Here is a 16,351-nt window from a genome sequence, read left to right as displayed (position 1 = left end):
GTGATTTCTATCAAACTTTCAAGGAAAATTTCTAATAGAAACTAACTCTCATTATCTTACTATGAGGAGAGATGGGGGAAAGAAAGGTACTAAAAAAATCCCATCAAGATGTGTGTCTACCTTACTACAGTAAGCATGTGACCTTATTCTTGTCACGGTGCCCTTCATCTCTCCTCCCCCCCCAAGCTCTCCCTCACTAATGGAGTGTCAAATTTAGAGTATAATTTCTTGAAGGCAGGGACCACATATTTGTGAAGTACTTAGTAAATTTAGAGTTTTGTGTCACTCAGGAGGCTACAGAATTAGCGTACTATTAGAAAGTAAAGAATTAGTGAAAAAATTATTCAAAACAGTACTCACACATTAGCAATTTAGTATGACTGTTCTTTATTTTTAAAAGGTCAGTAGAGCTTTTAATTAAACTAAAAGGAAAACAGGCAGACAATGACAATTAAAGCATAGGCCCTTTTTCGTCCCCCTTTAACGATTACATTACCTTAAGTTTTTTAAAAATTGCTGATTTAAAAAGAAATAGCCTACATTTCACTTGGTTAAATGGCATGATTTCTAGTACACACATACTTACTATCTTGGATTTGAAGATGTCCAACAGACCTGATAAATGAGTATACTGATTTGGCACTTTACGAAGATGAACCATTTCAAAGTCAGTTCGAACTCCATGGCCCTGACATTCTCCAACATACATTCTTCGCCATTTATGATGTATTTGCACAAACAATGGTACCTGACTGCAAAACATTGAAGCAGTAGATTAAAATATGTTCACTGTTCTAACATCCTCAGAACTATTTAATAGTATGTATGTCAAAGCAATTTCAGACAATTCTACACAGAGATATAAAGAAAACCACCACGATGTACTGGTACTTGGGTTTAAATTAAAAATGGTTAAGTTAAAAAATAGAGGTCATAAAATACAACTTCCACTACCAGAGTTAAGTGGAATGTACAACAAACTGTAGTAATGTCATCAAATCTTCAATGTCATAAGTAACATTTTACCAAGCATTTTGTCTTAAATTCTGATTTGGGGAGATTTAATAAAGGGTAAGAATATTTTCAGGAGCTTTAGAAGATTTATGCCATCAGATCTGTGAACAAACTAATTTATAATTTTATAAACTAAATTTTTATTAAATTTTTATTAAATACTGTATTTATTAAATTCTCAGTATTTTATTAAATACTGAGAAAATTCAGTTTCATTAATTACTTGGATAATAATGATCTGAAGATGACACAAAGCTGAGATTGGTTGCAAGTAATTTGGAAGACAGGATTAGAATTCAAAATGACCTTGACACATTGGAGAATTGGTCTGACATCAACAAGATTAAATTAAATAAAGTACTATGCTTAGGAAGGAAAAATCAAATACACAAATACAAAAAGGGGAATAACTGCCTAGGCAGTAGTACTGCTGAAGAGGATCTGGGGGTTATAGCGAATCATAAACAAAGAGCAAACAATATGATATAGTTACAAAAAGGCTAACATCAATCTAGGATGTATTAACAGGAGTGCCGTATCGGGGACATGGGACATAACTGTCCCACTGTACTCAGCACTGTTGAGGCCACAGTTGAAATATAGTGTCCAGTTTTGGGTGTCACACATTAAGAAAGATGTGAATAAACTGAAGAGAATTTGGAGAACAGCCAGAAAAATAAGAGGTTTAGAAAACCTGATCTATGAGGAAAGGTTATAAAAAAAAAAATTGGCATATTTAGTCATGAGAAGAAGGAGAACCTGACAACAGTCTTCAAATACGTTGATGGCTGTTAAAAAAGAGGACAGTGATCAATTGTTGTCTGTGTGCACTGAACAAAGGACAAGAGCTTAATCTATAGCAAGGGAGATTTAGGTTAGATATTAGGAAAAAGCCTTCTAAGGATAAGGATAGTTACGTACTAGAATAGATTACCCAGGGAGGTTCTGGAATCCCTATCACTGGAAGTTTTTAAGAACAGGTTGGACAAACGCCTGTCAGGAATGGTGTAGGTATACCTGGACCTGCCTCAGCACACACAGCTGGACTAGATGACCTTTCAAGGTCCCTCCCAGCCCTACATTTCTATGAAAATCATGTCTTGTAGACCAATTAATTACTCTTATGGTTTTTTGTATTTTAAAACAAGAAAAAGTCTATGGAACAGAAGTCATACATATGGTTCAGTGCATTAAAATGTTAATTATCTTTGAAAGAATCCTTTGCTATTAAGGTTAGTCCACATTTCCATTGAGACACAATTTTTTGTTTCTTTCTGTGGCACTATCAGACAGTCTACACTATATGTTGTTACTATCAATTTAATATTTTTCCTTACTATGAAGCATCTTCCAAATTATAATGAAAGTAATATCTGGACATGAAATCATTTAGCACTTCACTTACCAACCAGTGTTCCCCAATGCAATCGAAACTGAACTCAGAAGAAGGTTACATTTGGATTCACTAAGAACTGCATCATTATTTGCTGCTGGAGCAATAACCACAAATTCCCGTAAGCCATACCTAAAAAAAAAAGGTAACATTTGTAGCAAGTTACATGTGACAAATAATTGCATATTCTTGAGTCAGTCCTAGGTAGGCTAGAGTACAGATGTCACCAATTTACTTAACTAGTGCGCATTGTGGTAGTAATATAATGGCAATTAATTAGCATGGACTTAAATATTTAAGAGGCCTGAAAAAAAGCCAAACTATTAAAGTGCATTTTGGATTTTCAATTCATTTTCAAATATTTTAAAAATTACACATTAAAACTTCTTCTTTATATAACCACTTTTACAATTAGTGTACCAGAGCATATTATGTGTTATTACTTATATTCTAAATCAGGGGTTCTCAACCTGCGGACCAATCAGCACAGAGCTGCAGTCCATGCGATATCCTCAGGGCCATACAGGTAGTATTGGATGCGGCCCACAATGGTAAATAGGTTGAGAACCACTGTTCTAAATAAAAGATACATTAGAGACAACTGATAAGTACCCTGCAACATGTGCAGTGATGTACTCGATCTGAAATTCAGCCAGCCAAAAAAAAAAAAAAAAAAGAAGAAGACGACGACGACAACGACAGCATGTATTATTCACTCTGGCAGAGATCGCTGTGCTTTTCATTTATTCCTAGTGTGAACATAAAAGCCTGCATGAGGCTATATTACTTTCTTAACCATAATTCTTATGGAGGAGAAATAGAAGAAGGTAAATAAACCCAACATTTATGCAAAGAGCAATTTATTTGACAATAACTTTCTGCTTTCCATTCCTATTCTTTAAGTGATCTGGAATTAAATAAAGCCATTCTCCTTCTACCCAAGTCTGCAGCCAAGACACAATCCTGAGTTTGTAACATCATACTCTGGCCACAAAGAAACTTGTGATAGCACTAGTTCTGCTTCACTGCAGAAAGGAGTGAAGAAACCAAAAGGAACACAGTGCCTATTTAACTGTAGTACAAACATAAAAAATTATGAATGACAAAAATACATCTTAAAATTTTATTCAATATAAGTCTTGTTCTGATATGAAAGAAACTAATACTTGAAAGACTTCAGTCTGAAATATATTTAAACATGTTGAATTTAAGTACACATTCCACTAAGTGTCATTTGAAGATTTTAAAACACTGAAAGCTTTTCACTATCATTTTAATTTAAACCATTAGCTACTTTAAAATTAGCTAAAATGTTCCAAATTCTGAATGATGCTTATTTTTGTAAGGCTCAAATCTTGACACAATGAATGCTGAATGAATACCCAATCTGATCACCGAAAATCATCATATTATGATTAGGGCTCTACCAAATTCATGGCCATGAAAAACACGTCACAGACCGTGAAATCTGGTCTTGTGTGTTCTTTTTTACCCTAATACTATACAGATTTCACGTGAGAGACCAGCTTTTCTCAAATTGAGGGGCCTGACCCAAAAGGGAGTTGCAGGGGGATCATATGGTTATTTGGGGGGTGGGGGAGTCACAGTATTGCCACCCTTACTTCTGCACTGCCAGCAGCAGCGCAAAAGTAAGGGTAGCAGTACCACAACCCTCCATACAATAACCTTGCAAACCCCCCCCCCACCAAACACACACAACTCCTTTATGGGTCAGAACCCTTAAAATTACAACAACATGAAATTTCAGGTTTTTAATAGCTGAAATCATGAAATTTACTATTTTAAAAATCTTGTGACCATGAAATTGACCAAAATGATATGTCAAAATGTTACCTGTAATATAGAAGAAAACAGAATAAAGAATGTATACATACCATCTCACTAGACAATGGGCTCTAGGAGGAAAATCATTGTCCATGCACAGCAAGTCTTGCATAGATAACGGAAGGGCATCTGTGAAACAATTTGATAAAGCTAAGTGTCAGTATATTTTTACAGCGTCAAGCAGAAATCTGTTGTGTGTGAAAGGTAAAGAGAAAATGTTCTCTAACTGGATTTATTCTTTAAAGACGTTTTTGAGGTTCATTATATTAGAACAGAATCTTTGGAACAGAAAACTTTTCTCCAGCAAAAATCAATTTTACCTCAATGTTTTTTCACACAGCAGATTTAATTCCTAGTATAGTAATAAAAACTTCATATCCCTATTAAGGCCCTAGAGTTTGCCTTCCTGTTTTTACTGCTTTCATATTTTTCCTCCCTCCTTGAGGCCCTATATTGTAACCACCATATTTCTGGGATCCATCATTCACACCCATGGGACCTCCTGCAGGTAGCTGTCCATGCTACGTGATACCTTCAGGTAAAAAGAGATATTTGCACAAAGTCTGTTTATTGCCTTTTGGGTGTCCAAGGCCAGAGGAATGTTAGTTTTTAAGGTTTAATGCAATTTCTGAAAGTAGGCAATACATTGGGCCCTATTAATCCATCTATTTTAAATAGACCAGCACAGAATCACCACAGAATCTAGGTGTAGTTACCCCGACAATGACCATTAAAAATAATGCTCAACTCACTGCATTCAACTCTGCACTGTTACTACTCAATGGTATGTGTTCCTTGTAGCTGTGAGGCAGTTGTCCAAAAAGAGCCATATTTTTGGAGTTTAATGTACCCACCCTACACACACACACACACACACACACACACACTCATTTGAAAGCTTATTTTATGTACATTTAGATGAGGTATAATGTCCAGCTGTCAAGTGGTGCCATAAGGCCTGTAGGCAAGGTGAAACAATGGTACCCTGAGTGGAAAAGTGTCATTTTTTGCACAGTTCCAATAACACTGCAGCATGACTATGACAACAGTATTTACTGTTTGTTAATTTCAACAATTTACTGTGGTGTTTATTGGTCAAAGCTACCAAACAACAATGTATTAAAAGATCTGTATTAAATTTGCATGGACAAGTATTTTTTCCAGAGATAGTGAAGTTTAGTATATAGCAAATATTAACATTTTGTAATATACTGACATGAAATATTTTCATATCACATATTTTTAATTGCCAAAGTATCTCAGAAGTGATAATAGTTTTCTGTATTTTCAATTGAAATTTGCTGACCAGATCAGTCTCACACTGAAGTTTGTGCACCAGCAGATGGCGTGCCCATAGTTTGTGTTGCATTGTGACTAGATATAAATGTAGGTGAATTCCTAAAAGTAAGGCTTCTCCATTTGTAAGCTTTTGTACATACAATGTAGCATCTAGTCTGCCTGGTAGAAGATTGTAAGCAATGTTGTTGTAGCTATGTTGGTCCCAGGATACAAGAGAGACAATATTAGTGAGATAATATCTTTAATTGGACCAATTCCTGTTGATGAAAGAAATAAGCTTTTGAGATCCACAGAACTCGTCTTCAGGTCTGAGAAAGGTAATCAGAGTGTCACATCTAAATAAAAGGAGGAACAAATTGTTAAGCATGAGGAGTTAACATAACACATGTTGAACTTCAAAACAAAGTGGGCAATTAACATCTCTGCAGTCATGGGACAAAGGAGAATTAGTATGTTACAGACTGTTGTAACGAGACAATATTCTGCAGAAGGACTTCAGAAAAAAAAATGAAGAACCATCTCCTGCTGTTTGTGTATTTTATTATTTCATGTAATTTATGGGGGAGGGGGGTCGCACTCAGAGGATAGCTATGTGAAAGAGGTCACCAGTACAAAAGTTTGAGAACCACTGCTATACACCAACATCCGTCATCACAAAGGCATCACCTACCTACCTCAAATATGTAAAAAACAATGGACAACAGTCAGATATCCAATCCAAACACAAACTCATCCATTTCATCCTCACATATCCATAACAAACTTACATTCAACACACACTTTTCCAAAACATAAGAACAGCCATGGGTACTAGGATGGCTCCCCTTTATGCCAGCCTCTTCATGCGCCACCTTGAGGAAGAATCTCCAGAAAAATGTGACAAAACCCTCTCTTCTGACCTTCAAATAAACCCCCAACTTCACCAAGTTCATCATCAGAAGCAAGCTCCCTATAGACCAGGACAAACCAACTCAAAATGGCACCAGACCTTGCCAGAACAACATATGCAAAACTTGCAGCCATATCTCCACTGTTACAACGATAAATACCCCCCGCAGCATACTTTTCATGATCCATGGGCCCTATACACCCATATCACAATATGTGGTGCATCTCATCCAGTACATCAAATGCCCCAACAACTAGGTGGGTGAAACTAGACAATCACTACACTTTCTAATGAACTCTCACAGAAAAACCATAAGACCAAAAAACCCTATCACCTGTGGATGAACACTTTTCACAAATGATCACTTCCATATATGATCTCTCAGTCCTCGTTGTCAAAGGAAATCTACACAACACTTTCAAAAGACGAGCATAGGAGCTTAAATTCATAATTCTGCTAGACACCAAAGATCATGCTCAACAGAGACAATGCTTTTATGTCTCATTACAACAACCAGTAACCCACTTGTCTACACTACAAAGTTGTGTCGGAAAAGTTATGCCACTTTAATTAAAACCGCTGATGCATGTCCACACTAGATCCTTGTGTCTGCAGAGTGCATCCACACTAACAACTCTTGCATCGACACAGAGAGCAAACAAATATCTGGCAAGGAATGGACAATCCCAGCAGTTATCAGTCCAGAAACTGTCTTCTACAGAGCCCTGTCCTTAACAAGATGCAGAGTTGAGGTTCTTAGTCACTCAACAGGACCTGGGCCTATGTCCCTCTTCCATACTGATGGAACAATGAGAAGAAGCTGAATTAGGGCATCATCTGGAAGCCCTAGCTGAAAGAATTCATGACCTAAGAGCATGTAACAAAGGGTATGTCTACACTTAGAGTTTTTGCGCTGTAAGTTTCACCGGTGATAGGGAACCAGTGAAAGAAAAGCACTGGTTTACGTACTCACTTAATTCCTCAGGCAGCAGAGTGTTTACACTAGCAGCACTTCCATCGCCGACGAGAGCAGCGCAGTAGAGCAGCTATCCCACAGTGCAGCTCTCTCGATAGGTCTTGTGGGAAGGGGGAGGGGTGAGCGGAAGGCTTTCTGGGTCCCTGCTCAGTGCCCCATGCTGCACTGCTTCATGTCCCAGCAGCCCCATTACTTCCTTGTTTCTTTCGTGGCATTTTTTTTTTTAAAACCCTTGCTGTCTGGCTGCTTTCCCTGCCACATCTACAAGCAAAGGGAAAGGGAGTTTCAAACTTCCCGGGGCCAAGCCAACATTTCTGCAGCAAAAAAAGGTGTTAGCAGAGCTGTATGACCACAGCGAGAAAGAAAAGGAGATCCACAGAGCCCTGAATTGCTTGCACTTCAATCTAGCTATCACAAGTCATTGGCCAAACTTCCACCATGTGAGGATAGTTTTTAAGAACATTTTGGTAAACGAAGATTTGGATGTCTTCATACACAGGTAAAACAGATATTGGATTACCATTGCAACATGGATGGAAAAATGGGGGCGATGAACTACTTCCTGTATTCTTCAAGGACCCAACAGCATCTGAGCTTCTACAAGACCTTATTTGTGCCTGTACCAGTAGGGGTCATTGCACAATCAACTGTGTCTGTAGTCAAAACAATCTTCCCTGCACAGAACTGTGTACATGCCAAGACAATTAAGAATTTGGTAACCCATGCACCCTCATGAAAGATCATAATGATGAACAAAATGGTGATAATGTTGACTAGAAATGTCACCAGTGCTATCACGTTTCAATACCTGTACAAATTATTAGATTATTACCTTTTAGATTGTCATTGTGATGCTTTAAGGTCACAGAGAAATCCAACTTTATGTCTTGAAATAGTAAGAGAGGGTCATTAAACTAACAGAAACTAATGTAAATATTTCAAAGTGATCATTTTAACGTGTTGATGGTGTCACTGTTTATCCCTGTTTCTATTGTAATGGCATCACTTGACAGCTCCACATCATACCTCATCTCAACCTTCACAGCTGTCAGTCTAGCACATTCACTAGCACTAATGTAACTTTAAATTAAAAGGGACTTTCTTCTACTGAGAAGGCATAGCTACCAAATATTTTGGAAAAAATATTTCTTGCCTTAATCTGTAAAAGTGTTAAAACACATCATTAAGGAAATCACAATAATAGTAGATGCTCCTGCTATGGTAATTCCTAATCATTATTCAAGATATATCAGAAAATTGCTGGGACAGGGACCGTCCATGGAAGGACCATTACCAATCAAATAATGCAAGCATGTACTGGCTATCATCTGAAAAAGAAGAAAAGTCTTCAGGGACTTTGAGATGTTACTTAATATAATGAGACTGAAAATTTTCTTGTTCTTGATAGTTCCAAATTCTGAGGCATGTGTTTTAGAGTTGGTGGGTAAATGGTGAGGAGTTAAATTTACCGTACTCTGATTTTAAGGTTTACATGGGGATGAGAAACCTCTCAGCTCCTTGGAGCTAAGATCAAAGTTTAGAGGACACTGTAGTTGGAAACACTGTAATTACATACATTCACGTCCTTTTCAAAATAAAATAAACAAACAATGCAGGTTTGTCAGCTTTAATTCTGCTGCAGCATTTGTTAACATGCCAAAGACAGTAAATGTAATAGTGAACAAAACATACCATTATAAAGCTTTGGTATGTCTGTTAGGCTACAATATGTTCTTTCATCACTACCATAATGTTTCACTAACGCAAAATGCTAACATTCAGTATTTACATTAGATTTAAAAACAGCCAACCCGACATAAGATTCAGGTTTCCTCCCAGAGATATTAGTGAGAGAGTGATCAACACTGTTCCAAACATCCACAAGTTTTATTAAAACTGTTCTTTAAAGCAGATTTCAACATATGGAATATACTGAAACTGAAGACAACAAAATGATTTTTGACTCACGTTAACGAGAGGTTTGAATGGAGGATTGGGTAGGTAGGTTTTCCAAATTCTAGCCCCCAACTCCCACACTGTGCAACCTTCTGAAAGTATTTTAGGGACTGATTTTCACAGGTACCAAGCAATCCCAGCTTCAGCTGAAGTCAATGGGAACTCACGTCATTAACCGCCCTGTGCCAAAGTTTATCCTTTTGTAATATGGGGTAATACCTGCATCATGGGATTATTTTGAGATCCTCTGATAAAAGGAATAAGTGTGCAAAGTATTGTTATAAAGGGATGCTGTCATTATGAATAAAACTATTTATATAGTCTCACGGCCAGTACCTAGAGTTAAAGTTAATGCTTTTCCAGCTTCTTTTTAGTTCATGCACATATGCATACATGCTGAGACATCTCTCTTTTCTGACATCTCTCTTTTTTTTAAAAAAACAGTCAAGGTATTAGCTTAATAAGAATCCTGTTAGTCTTATAGTATGCATGACAATGACAGGAAGGCAGAGTTGTGAAAAAAATGCAGTGTTCACCTGTCCGGAAACGAATGTAACAAATACAGAGCCATCAATTTATTGGATGTAAGGAGCTGTTCCAAAAAGCTATTTGATTTTTTGCATCTCACTTTTTATTCTGTGCATAATTTCGAGATTTTTTTCCCAGAATAAAGAGGAAATTTGAAGAGAAAAGTTAGTTGGGTACAATAAAAAAGAACCTTGTCAAGCCTGACTATGTCCATTTAAAATTGATCTGTTTTGTTTAGCTATGATCTAACCAGACACACAAGAATGAGTATCTACAGATTACCTAATGTTATTTAAAGATCTTACACTACCATTTTTTGTATGCAATATAAAAAAAAAAAAGTGTATACAGGTGCACATACAAAACACTTGCTATTTTTGCCTTTTATGCCAAGATAACAGGCAGACAGCTGAATTTTAAGGACCTTTACATTTATAACCTAACAATAACTCAAATTCTTTGGCGAGAACCAACTAACAATACTACATGGGAACTATAGTTTCCAAAATATTTTAAACAGACATGCACCTTGTGGTTTGAGAGCATAATCTGCAGACCTTTGAAGTTTCTAGGCAAGTCAAATTAATGTGCTGCAAATTTCACACTACATTATCATGATACAGTGAAGAGTAATTTCTGAATGCCATCTACCCTACACATATTTACCATATAAAAGAACAATCATTTACCTTCTACTAACTCCTCTTTCCCATCTTTGTCACTGGCTTCTTGCACAAGATAATGATGAGTAATGGAGAATCTGAAGTCAGCAAATGAAATTTCATCTGATTTCTCCTCCCATATTCCAGTGGTGTATACACCCTGCATATTGAAAAGGGATAAGATATTATTCGGTCATGGAGATTTAGGTTAATCTTCATCAACAACAATGTTCCCATTTTTTACATCCATGTGTGGAATGAATTTTGTTATGTGCACCAATATGGAGGTGATGTGTGGCGGGGGTGGGGCCGAGGGGTTCGGAGTGTGGGAGGAGGCCCAAGGCTGGGGCAGAGGGTTGGCGTGAGAGTGGGTAAGGGCTCTGGCTGGTGGTGCTGGCTCTGGGGTGAGACCAGGAATGAGGAGTTTGGGGTGCAGGCTGCCCCGGGACTGCAGCAGGGAGAGAGGACTCCCCCCAGCCCTCTCCCCGGACACAGCTGGGACTGAGGGAAAGGGACTTCTCCCCCGCCTGTGCAGCCCTTGATTGCCTGATGCGTGTCCGCACAGCTTAGAGGGAATTTAGATCAGCAATAAAGTATATTGCAAGTATTACCTACAGAATTAATCTTTCTGGTGTGGACAATAAATATGTATTTTACATAGTATCTTATTTTATATAGATTAATAAAAAAGGAATCCCAAAATGCTTTACAATGTTAACAAAATACTAAAACAAATCTTGCTATAATCAAGTATGTTCATTTCAAAGGTCTGGTTATTCTAAATAACCTATAGAATTATCTGGCAATTCAAAGGCATTTGTATTTCTCTCCTACAAAATCACAGATTTCAGAGTGTGTGCTGTGCTGAAAGACAAAACAGCTCCTTTAGGAGATTACGTCTACTGTATACTGCTTGGTTCCAATATTTGGTGTGAAATACTTTTCCATTTCTAATATTCATCTTGAATCTGACCTCACTTTTCAGTAATTACACAATTCTATCCTTCAGAGAACAGTAAATAGTTCTGTGTATGAAAAACAAACATCAATCAAGTTTCAGATGAAGAAACAGTAGTTAGATCATTATTTAAAATATAATGTATCTGCATAATGATGACTGTAAATATCACAAGTAACACTGCATATGTATGATTAACAACAATTCTACTTTTCTATATAGTAATGCTTAAACAAAATTATTTAGAGGATTCCTTGATTTGCACCATTCTCTTTCTTGTCATAGGGCTTCTATCACTAGACTATTGGACTAGATAACTCAAGAGACAAATTCAACCTTAAGGTGTAGGAATATATTAATAGTTAAGATTGAAAGTATTTGATTAGATAACCAAGTTTTAACCCTGAAAACTGTGTGCTGACCACCACATTTAGTTTCATAAAACTCCCTTTGAATATGTAGCTGCCAGCCCACCCAGTACAGAAGAATTTCTCTGCATTGCTATGCAGGATATCTGGGTAGTTTCCTGTCTGGTGTACTGGGCTCAGAGAAGGAAGGCTGCAAAGACTCAGGCTATGTCTACACTACAGCCTATGTCAGCATAAGTTATGCCGCTCAGGGGTGTGAATAAACCAACCGCCTGAATGACACAAGTTACACCAATATAAGCACTCGTGTGCACAGTGCTATGTCGACGGAAGAGCTTCCCTTATTGACACAGCTTCTGACGTTCACTGAAGTTGTTTTATTATGTAAACAGAAGAGCTCTCGGCTGCGCCGCTGTTTATGTAGACATCCTCAAAGTCTAAAAAATACTTAGGGTGAGTAGAGTGCCTCAGGCACAACTGCATCCTCTGTAATGAAATACTGACTAGCTCTGAGGAGTCATGTGACACCTTTATCCGTGCATCATAAAGGTTAAATGCCATGGAGTGGAGGAAAAACAGAGATGCTTGAGAACTGAAATGGGAACCTGGACAACACCTTTCCCACTCTGAACCCAGGAGCACACATAAAGGTCTACTCATTAACAATATAACATTTCCTTGGGAGAAAATTTCTCCCAATCATAACTTTATAATTAATTTTGACCACACAGATTCATTTCTGCAAGTAAAATTCCCATTGAAAACTGTTCTTGCTGTAAGTAACCTCAAACTTTAGTCTGCCAAATACAAGGAAATTTGAAGTGTAAATATGAATGCACACTATATATTATACCATGCCATTTCCAATTATAAAACAGAATTTCATAAGCAATTAAACTGACCTTTTCTAGGGGCTTGCCTGAAGAAACCCCAATAAGTTTCCAGTCATTCAAAACTTCTTCAACTTTTGAAATAAATCTAGTGGGGAGAAAAATTGTTAGTATTTCCTAAACAGTGTCTACATTAGACCTTATCTCGCTAAAAATCACAGTACAATACAGTGAGATTCCTGAAAAATGAGCACTGTACAACTCATTACAAGGGAAAAAATTGTTAACTTATTTTAGGATTTTATACTATTCTTTTTTTTCTATTTCATTTATACTAAGCCTTACTCTCAGAGTGCCTGATTGTGAGCCTCTTATTTACACTGGTGAGCTATTACTCACATGAGTAGTTCCACTCAGTAGTTCTATTTCAGGGGAAATTACACTTCATTCAGATTTTCATTTCACTGATCACCAGTTTAAAATAAGGGGCTCACAATCTGATCTACAGGATGTAGGCACAAACATTCCATTGAGCAGAGAGGGGGAGGTACCCAAATAGTATTGTAAACATTAAATAATTTGTAAACAGAATGATTTTGTCTGTCTCACTGACCAGCTCAGGAATTATACACTTGGAAAGTTAATTTTAAAATAACCTATTTACTGCACAATACAGTGCTGCTTACATCATTCAGTATCTGAACAAAAAAGGGCAGCATGGAACAGAGAATGATGGCCAGAGTCTGAGCAGGAAATCTCTCTCTCTCAAATATTTCAAAGTTGTAACTAACAAATAAAATACAAAACACACCATACAGATATAAAGCTGTAATTTTAGTTTAGGATTCTGGTGACAGTGATAAATGCCTCAAAAGTTATTCTTAGTTTAGAAAGTCATCTGAACTTTCTGGGTGAGTTTTAGTAGAAACTGAATTCATGCTTTGTAATTCACAGTAAGCTAACAAACATTTTTCATGATATACGGTTCTGAACACTTTCCCGAGTTGATTTCATTATGCTTAGAAATATTGGAAATCCAAATAATAGAATCATAGAATATTAGGATTGGAAGAGACCTCAGGAGGTCATCTAGTCCAATCCCCTGCAAAAAGCAGGACCAACACCAACTAAATCATCCCAGCCAGGGCTTTGTCAAGCCGGGCCTTAAAAACCTCTAAGGATGGAGATTCCACCACCTCCCTAGGTAACCCATTCCAGTGCTTCACCACCCTCCTAGTGAAATACTGTTTCCTAATATCCAACCTAGACCTTCCCCACTGCAATTTGAAACTGCTTCTTGTTCTGTCATCTGCCACCACTGAGAACAGCCTAGCTCCATCCTCTTTGGAACCCCCCTTCAGATAGTTAAAGGCTGCTATCAAATCCCCCCTCACTCTTCTCTTCTGCAGACTAAATAACCCCAGTTCCCTCAGCCTCTCCTCGTAAGTCATGTGCCCCAGCCCCCTAATAATTTTCGCAGCCCTTCACTGGACTCTCTCCAATCTGTCCACATCCCTTCTGTAGGGAAATGACCAAGCCAACAATTGTAAAAGTCAATAAATCAACACTAGCTGCAAACAGTAATGTTCTGTCTCCAACAGCTGAAAATGCATACTTAAACTAGTTATTAAAAATAATGGGAAGACAGATTCTAGTATGTACTTTTCTCCCTGACAGACTTCATTCTTTGAAACTTTAGTGTAATCACCAGAAGCCCTCCAAATATTATGACTCAATTATAAATATTCACTTTAAACAAACAAAATTCCATACCATGGATTATTCAAATAGCAACCCAAATTTAAATTTTAACACATAGCAGACTATAAAACTTTGAAAGAGGACTACGCTTCCATCATAACAATTAGAGATGGAAAAGGCCTATAAAATCATGTAGGTAATGTAAGATTGTTCTTTACAATCTATTTTCTGGTGCTTTACATTAATATGTTCACTTTAAGGGAACACACACACGCGCACACACACACACCCCAATCCTACTTCTATTGACTTAATTGGTAGTGGGATTAGGCCTCCTGTATGTTTTATTGGCATTTCAATATTCCAAATCAGAATTATTCTTATGGTTGGGATAGCACTTTCTGCCTATCCAATCAACCTTAATTAGAAGAGGTCAATTTTCTTCTGTGCTCATTCCATCTGCATACAGACAAACTAGCACTTCAATCAACTTCTAAGTTTGTGTAATACGCAGCAATCCATTCTGTGCACTGTCTACATTACTATTTTAAGTAAGCAAACAAAAAAAGACGACTAAATTTCTGACACGCCAAAACAAGATAAATTGTTCCCTGTCAAATATTTAGCCAAGCAAAACTAATAATGGTATTTAACCACACAAGCACATATCTGCACTGAACCGAATACAGGAAATACACCTCAACCCCGATATAACGTGACCCGATAAAACACGAATTCGGATATAACGCGGTAAAGCAGCGCTCCGGGGGGGGCGGGGCTGCACACTCTGGGGGGATCAAAGCAAGTTCGATATAATGTGGTTTCACCTATAACACGGCAAGATTTTTTGGCTCCCGAGAACAGCGTTATACCGGGGTAGAGGTGTACTATATTGCACATTAAGCAGTGACACTGTGTTCGGAGTGGAGTAATATCACCAAAATGCAGTTCCTGCTCTGAAGAACTGTCTCTACATTAGCTTTTCTGAAAGACACCCTACTGTTGGCTCTCCTTCAGTGGTGACAGCAGTGAGAGGAGCACGGAGGGACAAGGCTCCAGGAAGTCACTGGTTATTTTACTACGGGATCATTTAGACGGAATCAGAACAGGCCTACGCAACAGGACGGTGAAAATGCTGCCAGCTTCCTACGCCAGCACACCCACAAGTAGATACACTCCGGGGTTAACAACAGGCGAGGGAAACTTGTCCCCAAAACGCTAAGGCGTGGGGGCCACGACGCTGGGGCCTCAGGGGAAGGAGCGGGACTCGGGAGGCCACAGTGCCTTTCCCAGGGGTTCCTGAGCGCAGGCAAGCGCTTGCCGAGGAGGAGGAGGAGGATGCGCGCTGTGCACTCATCGCATCCGGGATGACACTGGGTCGCTCTCTGAGGGCCCCTTCCCCTAAACTTGCAAAGCCGCGGGGGGGGGGGGGGGGGGGCCACCGCGGGGAAGGGCGGCGGGCTGGGGGCAGGACGCGCAGCAGGGGAGGGGTGAGAGATGCGGATCCCGGGGAGGCGGTCTCGTACCTTTCCCATTCGGAGGCGGTGGTGAAGTCCGTGATCTCAAACACCTCGGACTCGGGCTGCGGGGAGAGAGCGGGAGAGGCGGTGAGTGCGGGCGGGCTAGGAGGAACCGCCGGGGGGCTGGGCAGGGGCCGGGGGACTCACCTCGCTGTCCGCCGCCATCTTGTGCAGCCACTGGGCAGTGGCGCGCATAGGATCACGGGAGATTGGCGGGGGAAGGGAACAGGAGGGTGGGGAAGGACGGCGAGAGAGCCATTGGAAATGTCCCCAGCTTTGGGGCTCGCACAGAGCGCTACCCACTGCTCTCGGTCCAGTCCGATATCCCCCTTCCCGTCGCCGAGACAGCCCTGTCCCTACACTCCTCCACACCCCTCCTGAGCGACACCCCTGCTCCTACACCCCTCCTGAG

At 39.0% G+C, this 16,351-nt stretch overlaps 1 protein-coding gene across 4 annotated transcripts in view; it reads right to left on the bottom strand.

The window, feature by feature from the left end:
• Positions 1-16,226, bottom strand: part of RAB3GAP1 (RAB3 GTPase activating protein catalytic subunit 1) — a 42,759-nt gene extending 26,533 nt beyond the window's left edge. For 2 of the 4 annotated variants that reach the window (XR_002908051.3, XM_024198851.3), the window contains exons 1-7: positions 16,087-16,224; positions 15,946-16,001; positions 12,791-12,866; positions 10,590-10,722; positions 4,303-4,381; positions 2,420-2,539; positions 587-752 (exon numbers count right to left, since the gene is read on the bottom strand). Coding sequence is in view for 2 of the 4 variants with exons in the window: in XM_024198851.3 (XP_024054619.1) it covers positions 587-752; positions 2,420-2,539; positions 4,303-4,381; positions 10,590-10,722; positions 12,791-12,866; positions 15,946-16,001; positions 16,087-16,134 (678 nt within the window). In the remaining 2 variants the exon portion in view is untranslated. Of the gene's footprint in view, positions 1-586; positions 753-2,419; positions 2,540-4,302; positions 4,382-10,589; positions 10,723-12,790; positions 12,867-15,945; positions 16,002-16,086 lie in introns of all 4 variants that reach the window. The other 2 variants (XR_002908052.2, XM_024198859.3) reach the window with 2 other exon arrangements.
• Between the last annotated feature and the right edge of the window lie 125 nt (positions 16,227-16,351).

Source organism: Terrapene carolina, unplaced genomic scaffold (genome assembly GCF_002925995.2).
Source record: "Terrapene carolina triunguis isolate 2854851 unplaced genomic scaffold, T_m_triunguis-2.0 Scaffold62, whole genome shotgun sequence".
NCBI classification, from domain to species: Eukaryota; Metazoa; Chordata; order Testudines; family Emydidae; genus Terrapene; species Terrapene triunguis.
This window is presented reverse-complemented; position numbering and strand designations above follow the sequence as displayed.